This window comes from Crinia signifera, chromosome 1 (assembly GCF_055691185.1).
Source record: "Crinia signifera chromosome 1, ASM5569118v1, whole genome shotgun sequence".
Classification (NCBI taxonomy): Eukaryota; Metazoa; Chordata; class Amphibia; order Anura; family Myobatrachidae; genus Crinia; species Crinia signifera.
Window position 1 is genome coordinate 243976628 of NC_139217.1, and position 26815 is coordinate 244003442.

The following is a 26815-nucleotide window of genomic DNA, read 5'->3' on the forward strand; positions in this document are numbered from 1 at the left end:
GAAGGCTCTTATGACAGCACTATTTGAACCACTAGAAGAGACTGAAGTAAAATTCCTGACTTGGAAGGTTGTCTTTTTAGTGGCCATCACATCGGCCAGAAGGATAAGTGAGATCCAAGCTCTATGGGCTGAGGAGCCTTAATTGCTTTTGTTACCAGACAAGTTGTTACTAAGAACTCATCAGGATTTCTTGCTCAAAGTAGTATCTAAATTTCATCTGAATCAAGAGATCATTCTTCCAGCCTTCCATGCAGAACCAGTGAATGACAAAGAAAGAACTGGCACTTGTTGGATTTAAAAGGGAGAAGAAAGACTCTCTTTTTTGTTGGGGCACTCTTGATTGAAGATTAGTTTCAGTAATCTCAGTTATGACAATTTATAGGACATATGGGTGGTAAATAAGGAGCCAATCAGGGATACTCAGGAGACACCCCTAATATAACAATTGATGCTAGTCAGACAAGTAAGAAGGAGAGGAGGTGTAGAAATTGTAAATTACATGTTTAAAAACTAACCTTTATTAAAGATTTTTTTTAAAATAAATACTAGACAAAAATATAGAGTTTAACACACCAAGCAATTCGGAATGTGGCACACTTTGATTCGGATGAGTCCCATATATGAGAGTACTCACAGTTGTGGTAACTTGCTGTCCCCTGCTCACTAATTTTTAGCCAGGGAAAGGAACCACTGTTTGAGATAGAATCCTCTGGAAAATCTGTGGTAAATGTAACAAGTGATCTTTGCCAGAAGTATACAAATGTTTCAAACAAAGTTTGGCACAGAGTCTATGCAGATACAATGTGTCTGTTGTTGTGGCTTAAGGATAATGCCTGTTTGTTTGAAGTTTATTAGTGAGATAGTCTCCAGAGTTGTGAAATTTATAATATAACACTAGTCACAAAATCTGTAAAAGAAAAAAATGTTAAAGCTCTGTATAACTCAGAGCTAAACATAGATATATGTGATATCTCATGCCGGTAGTGTTATGAATCTTGAATTTGATGTGAGTTGGGTATGCATCGTGGCTTTCCAGTTGTATGTGGTGAAAGGTTAGTCAACACTCTGCCTTCGAACACGGGTGGCTAAGGACGAATTGTGTTAAAGACGTACTTCACCATATATGTTTTTCATATTCTGCTTTGCATGAATATTTTCCGCATATGAAAATTCACATATATGAAAAAGCTCTGGAAGGAACTCCTATGAAGATTGTCTTCACTAGAAGGGAAGTAGTATTACATATTTAGCGCCAGTGTGTCTCCATTTGTATTTTTGGCAATATATATGGTTTCTTCCAATGTGTTTAATGCTCAAGTGTTAAAATGTGCCGTAAAGAAATAATTTTGGGTTATTGCTTCCTAGCACGGCGCCCCCCGATTTTGATCGAAGGGCATATTATACAATCGCATTGCATGCAATATAGCAGCATGCGATGCAATGTGATTCGATTTTTAATTGTACAAGCACCCTGATGGGTGCTTACAATGTTAAATGCACCACCATTGTCAATGCCACCCCCACTATCAACGGCAACCCGAAGTGTGTGGTGCGATGGTACGCGTCCTACGACCTTTTCATACCCCCACTATCCACGTTGGCGTGGAGTTGATTTTAGATAGTGTGGCGAGCTAAGCAAGCCACCGAGCCCGAAGCGCAGCGAGCGGACTCGGATTACTTTACATGTATTCCGCATCCCCTCACGGGACTCGCTGTGCTCGCCATGCTTCGGGCTCGTATTCCGCGTCCCCTCGCCACGCTTCGGGCTCGGTGGCTCGCTGCGCTCTCCACACTATCTGAAATCAACTCCACGCCGACGTGGATAGTGGGGGTATGAAAAGGTCGGAGGACACGTACCGCCGCCCCTTGCGGGCTCGCTATGCTCGCCACGCTTCGGGTTGGCGTTGATAGTGGGGGTGGCGTTGACAATGGGGGTGCATTTAACATTGTAGGCACCCATCCGGGTGCTTGTACAATTAAAAATCGCATTGCATCACACGCCATTTGCTGGCATGCAATGCTATGCGATATTTCATTGTACAAGCACTCCTGTTAATGTAACGGGAATATCGCATCGCACACCACTAAGTACGGTATGCGATGGGCGCCATGCTAGGAAACAAGTACAGAATTTTGCATTCATGTGCCCCTTTTGTTGATTTGGTATGTCTCATAGTGGGCTGCCATGGGGATCGTAGAAGAAAGAGTCGAATTATACTTACTGATAATTCCTTTTCTTCCTAGAGATCCCATGGTAGCCAGTTTTTGCCCTCCCTGTGTTATGATTTTTTTCTTCTTAGTGATTTAGGAGACAGTCAAAGACATCCTGGAAGGGGAGGAGCTGGGCTATATACCAGAGGTATATATATATATATATATGTATGTATGTATATATATATATATATATATATATGTGTGTGTATATATAAAGACTAAAATAATTCAATGGACATAACATAAACTTGGTTTAAGTGGAATTCTGCACAGGTTCCACATAGTTCGGAAGTATAAAGGCTATAGAGGGATTTACTGATTTAAATATATAAATCGGTTAAAGTGGAATACCAAAAGATACTCCAAAGATTTTCTAAATAAGTATTTCAATGGACTGTACTGTACAAGGGAGTGCAAGTTACATGTTACTCCGAATTTGGATGCAATTATGAAGTGTACACCAGTGCAACAGATCTTAATTTTATGTGGCACAATTGCCCTTACAACAAATTTTAAAATTGCAAGACTACAAAAGTCATTGGTAAGACAGATGAAATGGCAAAAAAAAATAAAAAAAAATTCTGATTACACATTGTACAGCTGGTTTGGGAGCCAGGAAATGTTGTGATTGTGGTGTGTCCATTTTCTGGTAAGCCAGTTAAAACCTTTGAAATCTGTGCCTGTAATGGAATAGCAGGGCAACTTGGAGTTGAAAAGGTTAGGTGTGGCAGCCAGCCTTAAGGGGCCACTGTCTCATAAAAGATTGTTGCTATTTTGTTTTAAGTGGCCAGTGAAGCAGGCAGTTTTGAGGTCCGTGTCCTGGTACAGCTGGAAGGTTGGGAAACCTGGGTGCTAGTGGACACTGGCAGTGAGCTTACAATCGTGTCTGCCAATATGGTTCTCCCAGGAGTTGACAAGGTCCTACCTCCTGTCAGGGTGTTGTGTATCCACAGCAATGTTGAATGCCCACATGTGTACTTATACAAGGCTGGTCATTAAAGGTGGTAGCAGCAGTGACTTCCCGAACACCTTACCCGCTGATCCTGGGCCTTGACTTTCCATTGCTGTAGGAGCTGGTTACATGGCATGACACCAACAAACAGCAGCGGGGTCATCTCAGGAGTCTGAGATCAGAGAATACCAAAGTTTAGCGTCCAGGAGATCTACTGCAGCTGCTGAACCACCCCAGGAAACAGAGACTGAGGCCCAATGGAAACCTATTGGTGAGAAAATATCATAGCAGGACTTTATGTAACACCAATGCAATGATAGCAATCTGGTACATGCCTTCAAGACTGTAAAAGTGGTTAATGGTAGGATGGTTACTGCTTTACCACGAGAGGGTGTGCCATATTTTGTGCGTAAAAAACAATTTGCTATATTGTGTTACCACTTTATAGAGGAAAGAGTAGATCAGTTGTTAGTTCCCCGGATACTCGAGCAGTTGGTATTGGGAGCTGCACATTCGCATCTGTGGAGTGGCCTTTAGGGGAGAAAAAAACTTTCCAATGCATTAAGGCCCTTATGGTCAGGCATCTATGCCATAGTGAAAATAATTGTGAAGAATGTTCAGTGTGCAAGAAGATGGCCCCTTGACCAGTGTTTAGGGCTCCACTGGTACAACTCCCTATCATTTCCATGCCTTTTGAGAAAATTGGTTTGGATCTAATAGGGCCAGTGGAAAAATCAGCTTGAGGGCATCAATACATACATGTGGTAGTGAAATATGCCACCAGATATCCGGAGGCTATACCCCTCACTATTGCCAGAGAGTTATGAAATCACTGCATTCAGTCAGTCCTTTAAACTAGGAGACAAGGTTCTAGTGCTTGTGCACACTACAGAAAGTAAGATGTATGCTTAATGGCTGGGCCCTTATGAGATCGTAGAGGCAGTGGGCCGATCAATTACAGGGTTCGACAGGAGGGTAGAAGTACCATATAAACCTGTTAAAACCTTGAAAGTAATGTGCCAGCAAGCCCACTTTGGTAGCAAAAAAGGTTCTAGAATGCCAGTTGCACACTGAAGTCACACTTAGGACATTATTCTGGTTAACTCGCAAGGCTGCAAATTTCGCAGCCTTGCGAGTCTACCAAAGGGCACCCACCCCCCAGCGAGTAGAATAATCCCATTGTTTTAGTACCTAAAACACACACACACACACACCTAATCCTAAACACACACAACCCTTTTCTGCATGTACCAATAAATATATTGCCAAATATAAGGCACTGGAATACCAGAATTGTGTAGATAGAGGTAAATGTAAAATTTTGGGGTAAGTGGCATTGTAGAAGAAGGATTAGGGTTGCCGCTGAACATTTTACATGACAGTTTGATACTGTATCTGAAGAATGATGATTTTAATTGTAAAATAATCTAGAATTTGTATTGTACAGAAACATGACCGGATCCATAGAACCTACTGCAGACAAGAAAAAAAATTACTAGCATATTGAAAACACAACTTTAATAGAACATCCACTTACATAGATACAAAATAATACAAGTCACTGCAACACAGAAAAGGGAAGATTCTGTAATTATTAACAAAAATGTGATAAATAACCTTACAATATCAACATTATTCATTACTTGTGTATTACCACGGTGCCCACTAAGCAAATTGCTTAGTGGGCGATTCTGCGTAAGAAAATCACATCGCATTGCATGCAGTTTTTTGCGTGCGATGCGATCGCATGCGATTTTCCTATATAATTTATTCACTGTTCTCTGGCCGCGGGCAGTGCGATGCGATCGTATCGTATGCGATCGCATCCCACGCAAAAAATTGCATGCGATGCGATTTACTTACGCAGAATCGCCCATGATTTTATAGGGTGCGATGCCATTTACTTTACTATACACTTCTATGAGCTGCAATGAGTTTTAGGCACCCCCCCACTATCCACGCCACCCCGAAGCTTGGCGAGCGTGGCGGAACACGTCCTCCCGACCTTTTACCTTTTCATACCTCCACTATCCAAGTCGGCGTGGAGTTGATTTTATATAGTGTGGTGAGCGCAGCGAGCCTCCAAGCCCAAAGTGTGGTGAGCGGAGGCAGAATACTTGTAACGTAATCCGTGTCCCCTCGCCACGCTTTGGGCTCGCTGCGCTCGCCACACTATATGAAATCAACTCCACACCGACGTGTATAGTGGGGGTATGAAAAGGTCGGGAGGACGCGTTTCGCTATGCTTTAGGGTGGCATGGATAGTGAGGGGGGGGATATCTCAGTGCATCTCATAGAAGTGTATAGTAAAGTAAATGACATTGCACCCTATAAAATCGCATGCGATTTTGCGTGTGGTGCAATCGCACAGACCGCGGCGAGAGAGCGGTGAATAAATTACATAGGAAAATCACATTGCATCGCATGCAAAAACCCGCATGCGATGCAATGCGATTTTCCTACGGTGCCGTACATATGCAAATAGGGCGCCCTGATAATACACAAGTATCCATTATTTAAAATTCAAAAATTCTAAATCTATTAGGAAAGTCTCGATACTAGGAGGTCTGGTTTAGGGCTCTAATGGCCTGTGGGAAGAAGCTCCTTCTCATTCGTTCTGTGTTTGCCTTCAATGATCGGTATTGTTTCCCTGATTGCAATAGGGAGAAGAGTCCATTGTTGGGATGGCTGGGGTCCTTCATTATCTTCCTGGCTTTGGTCCAGCATCGCTTGCTGTATATAGTGTCCAGATCTGGAAGCTCGATAAGGATGGTATGCTCTGCCGATCGCACAACCCTCTGGAGGGCTTGTCTGTCCTTTTTGGTGCTGTTGCCAAACCAGGCCGTGATATTTCCTGTCAGGATGCTCTCAATGGTGCAGGCATAGAAATTCTTTAGTACCCTTGAGGATAGTCTAAAGTCCTTCAGTCGTCTCAGATGACAAAGACGTTGCCTGGCCTTTTTCGCCAGAGAGTTAATATGGCAGGACCATGTCAGGTCTTTTTATAAAGGCAAAGATAAATGACTTCCTATGCATTCAAAGTTCTAAAAGCCTTTTTACTTTCAAGAAAGCAAAACTTTTTATAATATCAGTTAAATCAATATTCCATTCCATTTCATGTTCAATTGACAGCAATGTAAAACCATTAAAGCGGTTTTCAAGCATGGTTGCTCGCAGGTATATGTAACCAATATCTCTGAATTCTATTATCATGTAGTGTTCAAGATTGGTTGCTAAAACTATTCAGTGTGCCGGGGGAACCAATGTCTTGTTACTTACTAAGTATTAACCCCTCCCTTGCATGCACCTGAAAAGTTTTACTGAACTAATTTGAGCATCTACCACTTTCTGTATGGATTTTTATAATGGCAAGTTTGCTGAATGCTCACTCCCATTCTGCAACCAAAATTGAAAGAGTGGGGAAGATTCTGGGCGAGATTTAATGCCGCCCAAGTTCAGCGGCAGTGCGAGATGTCCACCGAACTCCAATGTGTTTTTGAAAGGGAAAAAACTTACAAGACAAAACCATGCCTTGTAAATTAATTCCTCTTTAAAAAAACATCCGCGTTCGGCTGACATCTCGCACTGCCGCTGAACTCGGACAGCAGAAAGTCTTGCTCTCTTAATCCAACACACACTTCTATGAATGTCTTCCAACTGCAGCTTGTAAATTGCATTCAGCAGTGAAAGAGGTCCAGAGACATGGGGTGAGATTTAATAGGATGAGAGATGCAGAAAGTGAGAGATTTGGTAAGAAATCTCCAGTTTTTTTAAAGCGGCAATTATATACACTGCTTAACCAGTTTGAATTTGAAGTGTAAATGATTGCTTTAAAAAAACTGGAGATTTCTCACCAAATCTCTCACTTTCTGAATCTCTCATTTTTTTAAATCTCACCCATGTTCTCTGAACATTGCTTTGCAGATACTTTTGACGTATATTATTTTGTTCTTCAAACTGGAAGTCAGGTCATCTGGATACTTGTCCAGCAGCGAGTTGCATTGCATCCATCTGTGAGTTCTGATATAATGGAATGCATTATTAATATGAAGACCTCTCTCTTATATGTATCCTCAGGAGGGACATAGGCAACTGTTTATCTGGGCTGTTTAAGCTTTGTACGGATATTCAAATTATTAGCAACCATTTTGGCTTCAGAGAGAATAAGTTCCCATTGCTCTCTTAGGAATTTCATTTCTAACATTAGGTCATATATGTTTGAGGCTTCAATTTCAAGTGTGATCACCCTTGACTGAGGGATTCCATTTCTTTCATCAAAACTTTCTAGAATCTTAACCCATATGGCTACCATAAGTACAGCCATGAAACTTGAAAAATATTTATGTAATCCACTTAGTTCAGAGTAAGCAGCATGGGTAATTTCTTTCCTTTTGGAGATGATCAATTCATCTAATGCCTCAATAACACTGGGAAGGTGTCGAGCAACTGGCCGAATCACTTCTTTTTTAGCACTCCAACGGGTGTCACTTTGACTGTAGAGAACATACTGTGATCACCCTACCTCCGTCAGGGCTGCAACTAAACAGAGCATAAAGGCAATTAACACATCTAAAAAAAGTAATTGATTCATGGCAGCATGTACACCAACAAGATTTAGAAAGTGTGCAGCGCCTCGGGAATAGATTGCTATTGGATGTTTTGCCTGAACACGGGCCTGAACATCTTTAACTCTTCCAGACATGTTGCTGCCATGGTGCGGCACTCCATAGAATGATGCTGCTTTGACTCACTTGCTGACTTGGGCTGTTTTGGAGTCTGGGAGCAGTGGTGGTGGAGCGGTTCCTTTGCGATGTCACATGCTGGGACATCACGCATCCTAGAGTAATCGCAATGTATATGTATTGCATGGAGGTCTGGGAAAGCCTTTTACTGCTCCTCCATCATATCTATGCCAATATTTTATTCACCAGCACCTCAATCAGGGGAAGGGGTTCCCTGGAGCAGCAGTAGAAGGGAATTTGTTTTCCTGTCTACAGAAGATCTTTAGAAGCTGTGGGCCTGTTTTGGAGTGTGGGCCTGAAGCTGCAGCTCCATTAGCCCCATTGTTAACCTGGCCCTGTATTACGTGCCAAATAGAGCTGCCACTGAGTTGGTATCATATCTCATTTCTGAATAAATCATTCCACACATATTTTCCTCTGGGCCCTGCCCCTTGCCCTCTATACTGCATGAGTTGCTTATGTACCACATTAAGTTTAACAAGTGCCCTTGATATATACTGCATTTGATAAATCTAATTTTTTATTTTTTAGGTATGCTGGATGAGAATGTATGTTCATTGAGGCAAATGATCAGCATTCCTAATCATGAAGCACAGGCTAGCTCTCTTGACTCTTCTCCATCCAAAATAATACATATACAGCCCTCTTCAGAAAGAAATGTCAATGTGACTTTTGCAGACCCCGCTTCTACTGCAGACATTACACAGTCACTTATACATGAAAATGAAGATGATGAATCTTGTGTATTGCTGCCTTTACCAAAGCATGAACCAAAACAGAATTCACAATCCACAACACCAGCATTATCAGTCAGCCATATGGAGGCAGATAACAATCTAAGAGACACTTGTAAAGCACACAAGTGTATGGACGGTAGCCTTAGTGGACAGGAAAAACTAGCATATAATAATGCTGATCTGCTGTCCAACTTTATTGTTCTTAGAACCAAAAGCTTATTAGGTCAAGCTGAAAACAGGCAGACTGAGAAACTTCAAGTGCACGGTAATCATTTTTTAAATATTATAGGGCTTATGTACAGGTTAATGTATATCTGGTTTTATAAAATATATATCTCCACTAGTTACCGGGGGGGGGGGGGTTTAAATGTGTGTTTAAGTGTTGAGATTTGTGTGTATGTGCCTGAACAGGGTGCTGTCAGCCACCATCTAATGGACACTTGTGTACCATGGAGCATGAGATTTTGACTATATTGTCAAAAAAATTGCATGCAGAAGATCGTATGCAGATCGCACAGGTTTTTACCTTGCAATCCCAATGCGCGCTCCCGTGGCAGCACAAATCGAAACCCAGATAGATAGGGCAGCATTGACAATATAGTGCAAATATAATGGAGATAGCATGAATTGTATGTAAATAGTACAGTTAGCAAAGATTGTATAGCACTCGAATCTTAAGTCGAACAGCAAGGGAATCTCACTGTGTGTACACAGTATTAGGCTTTTACTCATGGTTGCCTACCCCCCCCCCCCCTGGAATGTCCGGTGGGATCCCCTTACGGCCCCCGAAAAGGCGGACAAGACACCCACATTCGGTCACACCCCAGGGGCACACAATGCTCTGGACTTCCCTCTTAATGTGTGATTGCCATCATCTGTTTTATACAGGTTCATGTGTAAGAAAGGTATTTCCACATAGGTGATAGCAATCATAAAATAGGAGGGAAGTCCAGAAACAGAGCATCGTGTCCCTTCTGGAGAGGGTTGTGTTGAGAGGTATGGTTTTGTCCATTTGAGTAAGATTTTACTTTGAGATCCTTACTGAATTAGGCACATTGGGGCAGATGTATTAAGCCTTAACAAGAGATAAAGGCAAGGGTGATTAAGAGAGATAAACGTCCAGCCAATCAGCTCCTTACTGACTTTTTTCAAACACAGCCTGTAACATGGCAGTTAGCAGGTGATTGGCTGGACCTTTATCTCTCTTTATCACCCTTGCATTTATCTCTTGTTAAGGCTTAATACATCTGCCCCAATGTGAGGTATGAATCATCTTTCCCTTGGCTATTGTTTTTAAAATCACTGCATCGCCCTAGTTTTATCATTGTTTTCTTTGTCTAGAGAAAGTCTAAACATATATACAATGAAATGTTTAAATTTACAAATATATGTATTTACATATAATAATGAGTTTTATTTCTATATAAGGCTTCACCTTTTATGTATTGCCTCTTTCTACTTTCAAAGATAGTGGCACACAGAACTGCAGGTCAGAGAACAAGGAAAACCATTTTGTATCTTGCACTGCCAAATCTAATTGTAGTCCTATGAAGAAATCCGAAGAGTCTAAGCACCATCTAATAACTGTACATATTACACCTTCAGGTAATGTACCACCTATGTAAATTAGACTCACATTGTGTAAGTATACAGCCCAAATACTGGATACATGTATTTTCACAGATATTTTGTCACTTAGGAGCATATTTATTAAAGCTACTATATATTGACGGAAAACTCAATAAAACAGATATTTTTGGTGGATCCGTGTAAATCGAAATATCCCTTAAGTGTAACAATGAGCTGGGCCCTAACGACATATTCTTAACAAATTATGTTATCGCAGCTGCACCCCACTATGAATCTAAGGCATAGCCATGATGGTGTGATCCCATGGACCTCCCGCCCATGATCATCATAAATCACATGCGATTTATCTCGTGTAAAAATGGCACATCAAATGCAAGATCATATGTGAGCCTCCAGAGGAACTGCCTGGAAGCTCTAGGGAAATTGGGCCTTAAATTTTAGCAGCATAACCAGAGTGTAGCACTGCCCGAGCATTTATCATCCAGCTCAGCAATTAGCCACCCAACCCCTCCCCATCATCCTTCAGCACGTGAGCCCTGTACAGGTGTGAGCACAGTACCAATGCTCAGTGGGGATAAAAACCATATGAATCCCACCAAGTAGGTGCTACTGCTACTGTTGAAGACCCACACACGGAGCCAGCCTGCTCCTCCGCTGACAATGGCACTTTCCACGCCGGGAGTAGGTGGGTCCTCCATTGGATTCTTTGATCGTCAGCAGATGCGTCAGTGTGGGAGGTCACAGCTATCGCAACACTCCCCTATTGACTGCACAGAGGAGCTTGCTCCGAATCGGAGAGGATGTTTCCCTGAACTCTGCTGTATGGGTGGTCAGGTGTGTGCCAGCATCTCTCCATTTGGGGGGGTGACTTTTTTTTTGTTTTTTTTTAATTAAGTCTTTATTTGTATTTTATAACATTATCACAGTTATCTCACCAAACATCATATAAAAAAGATACAATTTTTTTTAACATATATAGCTTAATCACATTGCATTTCATACAAAACAACCCCATAAACTAACAAAAACATATTCACAAGTCTAAATCTTTGAGTCCTTAATTTTTTTATCCCATATTTAAAAACACAATCACACAATACAGTAAGCCTTTTTATTTCTACCCTTTACTAAGCCCATTTACTTTTCCTTACTAACCCTGTTTACAGCTCATGCCCCTTGCTCAATAGCATCATCCATTTCTACTTAAGCCTTTCTGTTAAAGAGTCATGTTAACCCTCTACTAGGAAACCGATCAATATTCTAATACTGACACCATTATTATTAATTATTATTATTATTCCTTACATTATTTATTAAACCTTTGTGAATATTTGTCAATTGTTGTGCCTACTTGTTTATACATTGGTGCCCATTTATTTTATTATTTTATTTAAATTTCATTAAATTTAAATCTTTTTACTTATTTAACATATATATGACCAGTGATTATATTTATTAGCCCTCCACCACAGATGGTTCAGTGTACTTTTTCATGCCGTGACTTTCAATACACAATGACAATTTATAATTGACCTAAATTCCCAATCCTACTTACTTTATTCTATTTCTATTCATAACTTTATAATATACTGATTGGTTCCAGTGACCCAAAACTTTATGGAATTTCTGTAAAGTACCTTGTGATGCATATATGTATTTCTCGTGTTCATAAGTTGAGTTTACTAAATTTACCCATTCTACTGCCTCTGGGCCTCGAACAGCCATCCATTGTTGGGCAATAATCACTTTTGCGAGAGCAGATAAATCCCTAGCCAGATGTTTCAAATCGTGTGATATATCCACCTCTTCCCATACACCCAATACCATATTAATTTAATTTAGATGCCTCCAGGGGATTTCAGTTTGCTCTATAACCCTACTTATCTCATCCCAGAATCTACCTACGTTCTGGCATTTCCACAGTAGATGCAAAAACGTGCCATCTCCTTCTCCACATTTTGGACATCTATCTGTCTCAGATCCGGCAAACTTTTTTAGTCTTGCTGGAGTTATGTAAATCCTATGTAATATATTAAATTGTATCTGATTTATCCGCAGTGAAGTGGTGGAATATTTAGGGATAGATAAAGCAACTCTCCACCTCATCACATCTATCTGGGGAATATCATCAACCCACTTGAACCGTAGGGGACCCAACACCTCTACTTGCAAATATGAGTGGAGATAACTATATTTTAGACTTCCGCTTGCCCATACCCAATTGTTTGAGAAATTTCTTTCACGGGGCTCTTCAATACACTCTCACTCCCCCTTATTATACTGTACTAAGGCACTTCTCACTTGGAGATATCTATAGAACATTTCTTTTGGTAGATTATACTCAACTTGTAGCTGTGAGAAAGACTTCAAAATCCCCCCTGGACAGTTGGCCAATAGTTCCTATTCCAAATGTATTCCATACCTTTCCCCCCTGCTGTTCTTTAATTTCCCTCATTGTACGTAAGGAGAAAATGGAGGTCTCTGGATCATTTCCCTCAAATTTCAGTAATTTGCAGACCCATCGCAATACTTTAACCACTTGGATAGTAATTGGTGGGAGATTTCGACAAAACCCCTTCACCAATAATCTTTGGAGGGGTGTTAAATCCGGATCCTCAAGTTCTATGAGTTTCCGCAATTCCTCTGTGCCTTCCTCCTGCTTTAAAGTTCGGGAGTGCAAGGCCACCCTTGTCTCTATCTCTACACAGAGCATCCAGTCTAACTCTAGGCCGCTTACGATTACATAAGATTACATGTTAATTTTCCTAAAGTAATCATCTTTTATGTACACTGGAGATTGTTAAATTATGTACATACATTTTGATAAAATGACCATCTTGACCAGGTTAACCTGCCCAATCTGGGCATGGGCAACCTGGTCCAACATCGGCATTTGGTCCTTAAATCCTCGATGAACACGATAATGTTATCCTGAATAAAGTCTGTTTGTGATCTAGAGATACAAATACCCAAATATTTTAACTTTTCTACCTTTTCTGCAATTGGATACTATCATCTAAAACATTAGTGCCATAATTTCCCATTTGTAAACGGTATGACTTTTCCCATTTGTAAACGGTATGACTTTGTCCAATTCATTGTTAACCCTGAGAACTCCCCATACACCATTATAATCTCAATAACTTTGGAGGTTATTCTGGTTGGTGCGTAAATTTCTGAATTCTTTCGGAGCGGACATCATCCGAAGAAACGCCCACCGGACCTCCGCATACGGACGGACTCCCACTAGAATGCGCAGACGGCTAAAAAATGCCATCCGTAAGATTTTGGAAAATTACGCATCGACCAGAATAAGGCCCTTTAGGTAAATCATCACTAGGGGATACCAATCCTACCAAAAGGTCATCAGCATACAGTGTGACTAAATTACTCCATGCACCCATTCCCTGCTGCCCTCTTCCCAGGGATGTTCTCAACAAACAGGCAAGGGGTTTCACTGCCACCTCAAAAAGCAGGGGAGAGAGGGGTCAACCCTGTTGCGTGCCTCTGAAAAGAGAGGGAGATGTAAACCAATTGATGGTCATCTTGGCTTTCGGCTTCTGATATAATAAAGACATTTGGTTAATAAACCCCTCTCCAATTCCAAATGCCTGTAGTGCACCCCACAGGAATTTCCAGTCGACAGAATCAAATGCTTAATTTACATCAAAGGATGCAATCACCGCATCCGTGCTTCTCTTCTACATTTTGAATATAGGAAAAAAGCCTTTGCAAATTGAATATTGTAGACTTTCCCGCCATAAAACCCGTTTGGTCAGGATGTATATTTTGATCTTTTACTTTATTTAATCTATTTGCTACGATCTTTGCATAAATTTTTGCATCTGACGATATTAATGATATGGCACTAAATGAATCCAACCGGGTTTGATCTTTACCAATCTTGGGGATCAAGATTATTGATGCCTCAGTCATCGAGGGGGGCATAATCCCCTCCTCTACCATGCCCTGAAAGAAATTCAACAGCCGCAGTCCCAATACATTTATATATTTCTGATACACTTCCCCAGGTATCCCATCCAGCAGTGGCGCTTTTCCCCCTGAAAGTGACTTTATTGCAAGGACCACTTCCTCTAAAACTATAGGGGCATCCAATAATTCCCTTGAGTCAGGAGAAAGACTTGGCATATCTATCTTGCCCAGATATCCCTCTATTTCCTCATCTCTACATCTTAATTTGGATTGATAAACTCCTTCAAAGTGCGTGACAAACTCTTCCACTTTTTTTGTGGGTTTTTTCTCATGGGAATTATATTAGAGGGTCTATCCTGCTTCATTAAATATGACAAAAATGTCCCTGCCCGGTCTGAACATGAATACCATCTATTAGCCCCTATTGACATCCTGCGACAGGTCACATCTTGTAGGTATTCTACCCATTCTTTTTGGGCATCTAACCAGTCGGACCTGGCTGAATCTAATTTATTTGTGAGGTATAAAGTTTCTATATTAATCATCCTAGCTTCCAACTCTGTCTCCCGCTCCCTGTTAGTTTTTTTCAGGAAGACAAATTTTATTTTAGTAAAGAACCCTTGTACAAAAGCTTTGAAAGCATCCCATATAAATATTTTGAGTTGAGCCTTTATTATCCTCAAAAAACCTTTAAACATAACGAATATGATCAATACTAGATTCCAAAAAAAATCTGCCCCCCTCCTCAACCTTGACAGCTCCATGCTCAAATACTACAGATCTTTTAATCAGCATCGATACTCCTCTTGAAGACGATAAAAAGGGGACATGATATATATGGCCTATCCATGGACGTTTCAGAGAGACTGTTCGATCCTGACTTAGATGGGTCTCCTGTAAACAGATAAGGTTTGCTTCCAGGTTTTTACACTGCTTCAATACTAACGCTCTTTTAACTTTTCCATTAAGACCTCGGACACTCCATGTCATTATCTTAACCACAGAGATCTAATCACAGTAATACAACAGATTTTTCTCTTTAAACCAGGATAATCTCTGTATGATCCTATTGTTTTTTGTTCGTCCACCCACCTCCTTTTAGTATGTTAACTCTTATAAGTAGGGCCCTCCTTGCTTACGTACTCACCCTACCTCTTTACTTCACCTGTGCTCCTGTCCTGTTCTTCCCTTCCTCTACTTCATCTTCAGTCTCCTCGACAATTTCGACACCTACTTCTGAACTGATGCTAATTTTAGTTCTACCAGCTATACCCCTATTTATGCTGTATTTTATCAACACACCCTGTATGTTACCTTGTAATTTGTTTTTTGTTTTCTATGTATGGCGCTGCGGACACTGTCGCTCCTTATAAATTAACATACTACTACTACTATGATCTAAACCCCTAGGCATACCTAAATCATATAGATGATAGAGTACAAGTATATATGTATGTATATATCCATATATACATATATATGTATGTATAATCCAAGGATACTGCAGACTTAAATACAATGTCCTAACTGTTCATTAAGCCCCTGTGGGAATAAAGTACCCAATTTATAGATTGATAGAGTCTCAAGTTTTAGTAATCTGGCACCTCTATCTCCTCCACGTAGGGACAGAGGAATGCAGTCAATTATCCAGTATCGCAAAGTATTAAGTGGGTGAGCTACATTGATAAAATGGCGAGGTACCGGTTGATCACTTTTTTTGTAAGAAAGGGATAATCTAATAGAGGAGAGGGGGGGCTGTCATCCGTTCTGGGAATGTGCACTCCGTCTTTCCAATATAGGATTTTCCACATGGGCATATTAATTGATAGACCACATAACGTGATTTACAGGTAAATTGATTGTCTAATATGGAGGGTTTTTCCTGTGCTGGGGTATTGGAAAGTGTCTCCTGCAATTAAAAACTGACAGGTGGTGCATCCACATCTGTGGCACCCTTTAGCAGGTTGCGAAAAAAAGTGGGTGGTATGGTCTACATAATCTGTAATGTCAGTTTTAACTAGTATATCTCGGAGACTCCTCCCATGTTTGTAACAAGACATTAGTCTAGTATGATGCAATTGTAGTTCAAGATCTGATTGGATTATGGGCTTGCTTGTCGGATTATACAAATTAGCCCAAGGTATAATTGGCGTTACTACTTTTTTATTCTTAGATTGCAGTAATGTATTTCGTTCCATGCTAAGGGGTTTGATCTTGTCCTGCATGAGAAACTCATGTTTATACCCACAGTCGAAGATTGCTACTGTGGGATTCAATGTAATTCTAATATTCCTAAAAAATTGGGAGTATGGGAGACCCATAACAAGGGATCTAGGGTGAAAACTCGAGCAAGATTGTATTTTGATCTGTAGGTTTTGAATATATTGATGTACTCAATTTACCATCAATCATAGAGATAGATACATCAAGATAATGCAAATTAATTCTGCTGAGCTCATATGTCAATTTGCTATTATGTCCATCAATGATTTGCTTGAGCGATACCTCATCATCGGTCCTAAATAGCAATAAATCATCCCTATACAGTATCAACAGAAAAAGAAAATGTTACTCTTTATCGATGGATCCATGAAAAATAGATTCCTCTACTTCAAAGATAAAGATATTTGACCCCCCAGAGGACCCCATTGCACACGTTTTCCAGGTTACCTAGCTGGTGCACAGCTGTAGTCATTACTAACTGTCTCATTTTAAAACATGCTGCATTCATTCCTACTATAGATCCGCAGGTTGCCTGGAAAACATGCACCGTTGGTAGATCTTGAGGACAGGTTTGGCCACCCCTGCTCTACATTGAAGAAAAAACTTGCCTTCGTATCGGAAGTAGTTTTAGTTAAAATCATGTGCACTAGATAAATGGCAAAGGAAATGTCAGGACCCTGAAATAGGGTATGTCCCTCTAGAAAACTAGGCATAGCAAGTCCCATATCATGGGGGATGATAGTATATAGACTTTGTACATTGAGACTACACATGATTAGATTTTCTGGTAATGGAGGCAATGAATTTTATTTGTTAAGCAATGCGGTGGTATCCAAAAGGAATCTATCATGAGCCTGAATACATGGTTGCAGGTATGAGTCTAAATAGAGCGTTGCAGGTTGAAGAAGAGAATAGCATGCAGAAATTATTGGGCACCCAGGTGGTTTGTCCAAAGACTTGTGGATTTTAGGAGTGGTGTATAGGACAGGAACCTGATAGCAGATCTAATATATTGATCTTGAACAGCTCCATCTAACAGGATGGCAAGGTATTTTTGGTAGTCTCTAGTCAGACCTGTAACTAATTGCTGGTATGTATCTATGTCAAGTAACTGTGATTCAATTTCGCATTTGTAGTAGCCCTTATTCAAGCTAACAAGGGCTCCCCCTTTATCAGCTGGCCTAAAAATGAGGCTATCATCATTGGCAAGGGATTTTAAAGCTTGAGATTCCACTGCAGTCAGATTATTACGACCAGGGGGTAATGTGTTGATAAATTGATCCAATTGTAAGTCTGTCTGTTGTTACCCAGTTTGTTTTATCACTTTAAATTTCAGGCCCTTCCATTCAGACTTTCTTATCTGTCATAATTGCCTCCTTACGCAGTCAGGGTGTTATCATCATACCCTATCTGGATGATATGTTGATCAAAGCCTCCTCCCCCTTGCTTCTGCAGGACCATGCGCTTCTGATGGCTCAGACTCTCACCAACCTAGGTTGGATTGTGAACTTCAAGAAATCTTCCTTGATTCCAACCCAAAGGATCCTATTTCTTGGCCTCTGGCCGGATACCAAGAAGCAGAAATTCTTCTAACCGAACGACAAGATTCAGGTGATACAAAATCTGGTGCGTCGAGTTCTTCAACCAAGGCAGGTCCAAATACATCTCTGCTCGCAACTGATGGGCAAAATAGTAGCATCCTTCCCAGCCTTGACTCTAGGACGCTTTTATTCCAGACCTTTTCAATTGGAACTTCTCTGGAAATGGTCGGGCTCCCACCTACACATCCACAAGATGATCCACTTGTCCGCCCAAGCACGTCAATTGTTAGACTCGTGGCTCCATTCTCCCAATCTCAGGGAGGGTTGTCAATTTGCCATTTGGGACTGGATCCTATTAACGATAGATGCCAGCCTCAGAGACTGGGGGGTGTGGTACTCGACTTACATCTTCAGGGCAGGTGGACACCACAGGAAAGTGCCTTATCCATAAATGTGTTGGAAGTGATTTTCAACTCATTAGTGGCAGCTGAGGACCATCTACAAGGTCGTCCAGTCACCTGCACCACTCACGTTGCGGTACCAGCCACACCATTCACATAAGTCTGAGGTGTATACTTCCTCTTTACCCCTAATACCCAGGAATAGAATAGGAAATAAGTTAATGCCAACCAAATAGTACCCCCTGAGGGATACTAGTGGGCCATCTACCTGGGACCATGTCTTGGCCTGGAACCAGGCCTCATTTAGGGAATTAAAAGCAATTTATGGTCTGTCTTCCACGCATCCATAGAGCAAACATAGATTACTCCGGGCCATCCCAACAAGAGGTAGCAGTTCTACGTTGTTAAGCTCCAAGAGTGTCTTCTACTCTGCCCAGACATAGCCCCGGAATACATAGTAGAGGGCTTTGGGCTACCTCCAACCATTTTAATCCCTCCATCTAGCAGGGGCAGTTGAGCAGAGCAGTCCTGAAATAAATACTATGATGAACTGTACCACTGTATGTCTGTATGTATGTTTTTTACTTGTACAAATACCAAAATAAAGATTTAAAGTTCAAACAAGGTCGTCCAGTCAAGATCCAGTCGGACAATGCGACGGCAGAAGCGTATCTGAACAGGCAGGGAGGCACAAAGAGCATGAGGGCCATGTCTGAAGTGTCAAAGATCATTCAGTGGTCCGAAAGAAAACAGGTCATCCTGACGGCGGTCTACATCCCAGGTATAGACAATTGGGAGGCCAACTTTCTAAGTTGTCAAGACCTACATCCAGGGGAGTGGATGCTTCACCCAGAGGTATTTCTAGATCTCACTCATCATTGGGGAGATCCCCAAGTCGGCATCATGGCCTCACGCTAAAACCACCAAATCCCAAATTACGTATATCAGACAAGGGATCCCAGAGCTCTGGCAGTAGATGCCCTGTCGATCAATTGGGACTTTCACCTAGTGTACACCTTCCCTCCACTTCCCCTCCTCGGTCCTAAACTTCTAAAGAAACTAAAACTGGAATTGGTTCAAGCCATCCATATCGCCGTATTTTGGCCTTGCAGAGCCTGGTTCTCCAACATTCAACTACCTCTAGCGGACAATCCCTACCCGCTACCTCTCCGTCCAGATCTCCTGCAACAAGGACAGTTTCTGCATCAGAACCTGACCCAGCTACATTTCACGTGTGGCTATTGAGACCGAGGTCTTACGTGGACTGGGAACTCCTCCATCAGTCATCCCCACCTTGTTGAGAGCCCGAAAGCAATCTTCAGCAGCTCATTATCACTGGATTTGGCATTCCTACGCATCCTGGTGCATCTCACCATTGGCCATTTCGGGTTTTCAAACTTTCCCGTCTTCTTTTGTTTTTACAAATGGGGTTAGATGGTTTGCACATTGGCTCCCTAAATGTGCAGGTCTCTGCTTTATCTATTCTTTTTCAAAGAAAGATAGCTATCATCCCAGAGGTCCAGACGTTCTTTCAGGGAGTCCTCAGGGTCCAGCCTCCCTTTGTTCCCCTTACGCCACCATGGGACCTTAATTTGGTCCTGTCTTTTCTCCAGTCCAATACCTTTGAACCACTTGAGGAAGTGGCTTTGGTACTTATGTAGTATCTGGGCGTCCGATTTAGAAATCGGATCGGATCGCATCGCATCGCATGCGACCAAATCGTATGCGATGCGATGGTCAAGATTTTTCCATAGGATTCAATGTTAAAATGGTCTGAGTCCATTTTAACATAGAATTCAATGGGAAAAAGGGGTCCTTTTCCTTTCCCCACTATCCAAGTGGGCATGGAGTTGGATATAAACCTGTGGCGAGCGTAGCGAGCCACCGAGCCTGAAGCGTGGCGAGCGGACACAGAACACTTTTTAAGAAATATGCGTCCCCTCGCGGGGCTCGCTTCGCTCGCCACGCTTCGGGCTCGGTGGCTCGCTGCGCTCGCCACGCTATATAAAATCAACTCTATGCCCACTTGGATAGTGGGGAAATGAACAGGACCTTCTTAACATTGAATCCTATGCAAAATCGCATCGAATCGCATCGCATCTGATTGTATGCCTTAAGGTAAGGCATACAATCACAAAATCGGCAGCCCAGATATTACATAAGTACCGTGGCTTTAAAATTCTTATGCTGGAAGACTCTGCTTCTACTGGCACTCGCTTCAGCCTGCTGGGTCTCTGAATTGATTGCCTTATCCTGTAAGACACCCTACGTTAATTTTCACAATGACAGAGCTGAACTAAAGACTCATCCTTCCTTCCTACCTAAGGTGGTATTGGCATACCACATTAATCAACCTATAGTGGTGCCTGCATTCAAGGACAGTTCCTCTCCTCAATCTTCCTTAGACGTTGTTCGAGCCCTACGTATCTATGTGTCCCGTACGGCATATATTCGTAAGACAGACTGCCTTTTCGTTCTATACAACGCCTTTAGACGAGGTTGGCCTGCGTGCAAACAGACGCTGGCCAGATGGTTTTGTCTGACCATTTGCCAGGCATATTTACACGCAGGCAAAGCCCCTCCTTCTCAATTGAAGGCACACTCCACAAGATCCGGGAGTACGTCTTGGGCCGCTCGGAGGGGAGTTTCGGCCTCTCAACTGTGCAGTGCAGCCACCTGGTCGTCGGTAAACACATTTTTTCGCTTCTATAATTTTTACACTTTTGCCTCCTCCTCCACGACCTTTGGTAGTTCGGTTCTGCAGGTTCCACCTAGCTCTCCCTCCCGGAGTCAGGTCTTTGGTACCTCCCCGATGTAATCTCCAGTGGCCCATGCTGCATGATAGATAAAAGAGGATTTGGTACTTGTTTCCTAGCACGGCCACAATCGCATTGATCTTGTGCCCTTAATAGTGGTATGCGATGGCCCCCGACGCGATGGACCCGATTTCCCATTGAAATGCATTGAAAAGTAAAAAAATTGCGTCGGTCGCGTCGCATGCGGCTAAATAAGCATTAAATGGTCCCGACGCGATGCCCCCGATTTCACATAGGGAACAATGTTAAATGGCTCAATTTACCCAAATGAACAGGGAACAATGTTAAATGGTCCATAAACCCCCCAAAACACCCCTGAACAGTGAAATGGCCCCCCAAAATTAGTTAACGCCACCCCACGATCAACGTGAACCCGAAGCGTGGCGAGCGCAGCGAGCCCGCGAGGGGTGGCGGTACGCGTCCTCCGACCTTTTCATACCCCCACTATCCACGTCGGCGTGGAGTTGAGAATAGAATAGTGTGGCGAGCGCAGCGAGCCACCGAGCCCGAAGCGTGGCGAGCGGACGCGGATACCTTCACAGGTAAACGCGTCCCCTCGCGGGCTTCACAGGTGTCCGCGTCGCCACGGACACCTGTGAAGCCCGCGAGGGGACGCGTATAACTGTGAAGGTATCCGCGTCCCCTCGCGGGGCTCGCTGCGCTCGCCACGCTTCGGGCTCGGTGGCTCGCTGCGCTCGCCACACTATTCTATTCTCAACTCCACGCCGACGTGGATAGTGGGGGTATGAAAAGGTCGGAGGACGCGTACCGCCGCCCCTCGCGGGCTCGCTGCGCTCGCCACGCTTCGGGTTCATGTTGATCGTGGGGTGGCGTTAACTAATTTTGGGGGGCCATTTCACTGTTCTGGGGTGTTTTTGGGGGTTTCTGGACCATTTAACATTGTTCCCTGTTCATTTGGGTAAATTGAGGCATTTAACATTGTTCCCTATGGGAAATCGGGGGCATCGCGTCGGGACCATCGCATGCGATTTTTTAGCACGCATGCGATGCGACCGATTAGATTTTTTTACCTGCGATGCCCCCGATTAGAATCGGTGTGGCCGTGCTAGGAAACAAGTACCGAGGATTTTGATACTTACCGGTAAATCCATTTCTCTGAATAAGCAGGGGACACTGGACACCTGCCCAGCTAGTGTCACCTGCCTGTTATGGTTCTGGTGTTGTTATCGTTCCAGTGATGGTTCTAGTTATGAACGGTTTGTTTGCATGTTGTAAATATTTATTCTTCTGTTTCCATCTCCTCTAGTAGGACAAGTTCCTAACTGGGGGCTGATGGGTGTTAGAGGGAAGTAGCCAGCCTTCCCTAAAATAATTATCAGTGCCTAGCTCCCAGCATTCCCACTCTAAAACGCAATGTAATTTCCAGTGTCCCCTGCTGATTCAGAGAAATGGATTCATCGGTAAGTACCAAAATCCTCTTTTCTGACATATTTCACAGATTAATTGGTACAGTGATCTTGCTGACTAGTCCCTTCTTAAATGAACAGCGACTGTATTTCAACTAGATCCAATCAATGCATATAGTAACCATATAACAGACACCCCAATAGAACAATACTGGAGAAAAATATCTGCTATGTCGCATTGCCTGATTTTTTTCAAAGACCCATGGAGTGCTGCATTTACCCACCATTATATATCTCTCTATGCTGATGATACTCAAATTACCTCTCTCCTCACTCGTATTTCAAACTGTCTCACTGCTATCTCTTTTTAGATGTCCCAGCATTTTCTTAAACTTAACTCCGGCCTAACTTCACCTCCCACAATTTCACTATACTATATCCCCTACAGTAGCACCCAAGTATGCTGTCTTGGCATTATTATAAACTTCTCCCTATCCTTTCAACCACACATTCAATAGCTCTCTCAGACCTGTCTTTTGCACCTTAAAAATATTTCCAGGATCAGACTCTTTCTCACCCAGGATGCTACAAAGACTCTCATCCACTCACTACTCATCTCCAGATTGGACTACTGTATTCTCCCCCTCTCTGGCTTTCCTAACAAACACCTCTCTCCACTACAATCTATTCTCAATGCATACTATGTCTACCTCCAGTGGCGTAACTATAGAGGGTGCAGGGGATGCAGCTGCTATGGGGCCCGGCGGCTCGGGGGGCCCGAAGGTTTAGCGGGCTATCCCCTGCACCCTCCAGAAGTTTTTTTCAATGAGTTTTTTTAAACATTTAGCTGCCGCACGAATAATTGCGACACGCACTACACCCCCAGTGGATGTGGTTCCCGACTCCTCCCCTATGCTTTCCGCATCACCTGTTGCCGGCATCTATGAGCAGGAGACCCAGCGCTGATGAAGAGACTGTCGGGGTACAGCCCATCCTAACAGCGCAGCTTACAAGGAGAGACTGCCGGGTTCAACGACCGGCAATGTGGAGAGTCCATTAGAGAGCACAGTGCGCAGATGGAGAAAGCCTGCCGGGACACAGGAGATCACACTGCGCCGCAGACTAGGAGCTGCCCAAGCGCCTGCCAGGGCACAGTGCCACCAATGAGGAGAGCCTGCTGAGCCTGAGGCTTACTATGGTACACAGTGGGGGAGGGGTTATCCAGGTACACGATGGGGGAGGGGGGCTTAGTGAGGTACATAGTGGGGGAGGGGGGACTTAGTGAGGCACACAGTGGGGAGGGGGGGACTTAGCGAAGTACACAGTGGTGGTGGATAATTAGGAGGTACAAAGTGATGCCTAAACAGCCCTGCTCGTTGTCTCTTTTTCTGTCTCTCCCCTCCCCAGTCTCTCTCCTCTATATCCTGCTGTCTCTGCCACGGCCACCTCGCAGTCTCTCATTTTCATTTTCTGTCTCCCTCTGCTCTCCCCTAGCCATTGCTCCCTCCTTTTCTCTCTCCCCCTTCTCCATCCACTGCTTTCTTTGCCCCTGTCCACTCTCTTTCTCTCAACCCTCTCTCTCTCTCACTTTCCCTCAATTTCTGTCTCACCTCTCTTAGGGGTGAATGCCCTAATGCAAAAATGCAGTAAAAACCCGTTAATGGGTTTTTATCGCATTTGGGATGCACTAAAGCCCCACTGCAGGGTTACCGCGACAGGGGGGATCGCCAGCAAAACCTGGCGATACCCCATAGAAGCCTATGGGCTTCTTACTGTGACCCCCACCACCCTGCGCTGACCAACGCTGCACCACAACGATGCATGCCGCCCCCCCTCACCTGAGTCAGGGCAGAACAGTGCTGTCTTTTGCAATAATTATTGCATATGTTAGTGCATATGCAATAATTATCTATGCGGTAGAGGGGGGAGGGGGCCTTTCCAAGATTTTGCTGTGGGGCCCACAAAGTTCTAGTTACGCCCCTGTCTACCTCTCCACTCTTACAAGCCCTACACTGGCTCCCCTTTACCTTCAGAATACAATTCAAGCTCCTCACACTCACTTACAAAGGCATCACTCATTCCTCACCCATATACATATCTGACCTTATCTCTCTTTACACTCCCTACCACTCTCTTCGCTTCACAAATGCATGCCACCTCTCCTGCCAACTGGTTTATAAATATGTTATATACAGTATATATCCCCACCACCCTGATCATTGCTTCAGTGTCATGTCCCCTGATGGAACTATATTTACCATGCGCTTGTCTTAAATCGCATTGTATTGTAATTCATTACTTAATTGTTTGTTTTTGCTCATGTATGTATTGTTAGGCACTGTGGAACCCTTGTGGCTCCATATAAATAAACAATAAGAATAATACTGAGTACTTTCAGCTTCTGATAGATAAATGTCATCGGTCAAAAGTTATAACCATGATGGAAGATTATAGTAACAACCAAGGGCACAACAATTTAAAAGAAAAGCAAAAAGTCACATACTATACAAAAAATATTTTAACGCAAAAGAGAGTAGGTAGTGTAAATGGCCATACATTAAAACAAATCAGAGTTCAATAGTTCAGACAGATATATCAGATGTTTATCCAATATAAGATTAAATGAGTGATGGTTGACAGGAAGAAAACACACACAGTGGAGAATGCTCCATATATAAATATTTGGATGAAAAGTCCATATTCACATCTTCCAAGGTGGTAATGGGGGGGGGGGGGGGGGTTTGCTACCAGCTGGTACCATCACTGACAGTCCAGAGAAGTAAATAGAAAAAGGGGCGCTCACCAGAGCAGTGTAGAGACAATCAAATTTTAATGCTTAAAAGATTCCCTCATTCATCTCATCAATGTTTCTGTCTGAATCAAACCTTTTCCAAGATGTACAGGTATGAAGCCAGTATAATCATATGTCCATTAGTGCATCCAGATAAGATGAGGAATGTAAAGAACTCAGTATGTACAGTACAGTATGTACACCTTATTGAGGCAACAGCAGCAGATAAACCCAATCAGGATTTATTTTATCTGCAGCTGTTGCCTCAATATGATGCCTGAATAAAAAATGTTTTTATTTACACAAGACTGGTGAGTGCAGCCTCCCTCCCATGTGTGTGTATATATATATATATATATATATATATATATATATATATATATATATATATATAAAGAGAGAGAGAGAGTTAAGGCCCCCATACATTAGTCCGATTTTTCCTAGGGACTGGTCGGACCTGATTTCCCCTGCAGCTTACCGGGAGGGGGACACACGATTAGGCACTTGATGTGCCAAGGTTTGCATGTGATAAATCACATGGATTTATCATATGCAGTCCCCGGGTAGCTGCAGGAGGAGGGAGCCTTGGGCGGGGGGAGCTGTTGTGGAGAGCTGCGGGGGGACAGCAGTGGGCAGGGGGATGCCGGCTAATAGAGAGCCGGGCGGAGGGAACAGGGGGAGGCGGCGTAGGGAGTGAGGCAGGCAAGGAAGCTGTTGCCCTCAGACTCAGAGTGCCAGCGGGAGTAGGGTGCCGGGCAGGAGAAGACACTGGCTGCCGGGCCCAAAAAAAAAAAAAGCCTGTACAGATGAATGGTCAGTCACTAATCGGCTGAGAAAAAGAATTGGGTGGGTGGTGCGCTATCAACAGCTGCTGGCACTGGGTTGTCAAGCCCAAATATTTAGAGGAAAAAACAAAGAGAGATGTGCCAGCGCTGGCTGAACCAATATATAGACCAGACGGTTTCTCAATAAAAAAAGAACAATTTACATATTTTAAAGAAATTACATAAAACACTTCTACCTAAAATCAAATATGCAAATGAGCAGAACAATGATTTAGATGTTATAATCATATATTGTGGAGCTCCATATATAATGGCTTTCTTGTTGAATGAAAGATATTTGAATAAAAATGTATATTACCATCCGTTGTTGTCTGGTATTTTTTGTCCACCAGAAAGGGGTGATGATAGAGTCCCAAATAAAGTTCCCTTGATGGGATTGAATTTGCTCCCTATTGGGCGTCTTCTCCTTACGCTGGATCTTAGGAATGGGATACCTGCAATATTCCTAAGATCCAGCGTAAGGAGAAGAGGCCCAATAGGGAGCAAATTCAACCCCATCAAGGGAACTTTATTTGGGACTCTATCATCACCCCTTTCTGGTGGACAAAAAATACCAGACAACAACGGATGGTAATATACATTTTTATTCAAATATCTTTCATTCAACAAGAAAGCCATTATACAGTATATGGAGCTCCACAATATATGATTACAACATCTAAA

At 42.8% G+C, this 26815-nt stretch overlaps 1 protein-coding gene across 8 annotated transcripts in view; it reads left to right on the forward strand.

Annotated features, from left to right (window-relative positions):
- The window catches only part of SHOC1 (shortage in chiasmata 1), a 310818-nt gene that overhangs the window by 163788 nt on the left and 120215 nt on the right, over window positions 1-26815 (forward strand). For all 8 annotated transcript variants that reach the window (XM_083179518.1, XM_083179550.1, XM_083179508.1 and 5 more), the window contains 2 exons: window positions 8440-8910; window positions 10113-10250. In XM_083179518.1, coding sequence (XP_083035644.1) covers window positions 8440-8910; window positions 10113-10250 — 609 coding nt within the window. The remainder of the gene's footprint in view (window positions 1-8439; window positions 8911-10112; window positions 10251-26815) is intronic.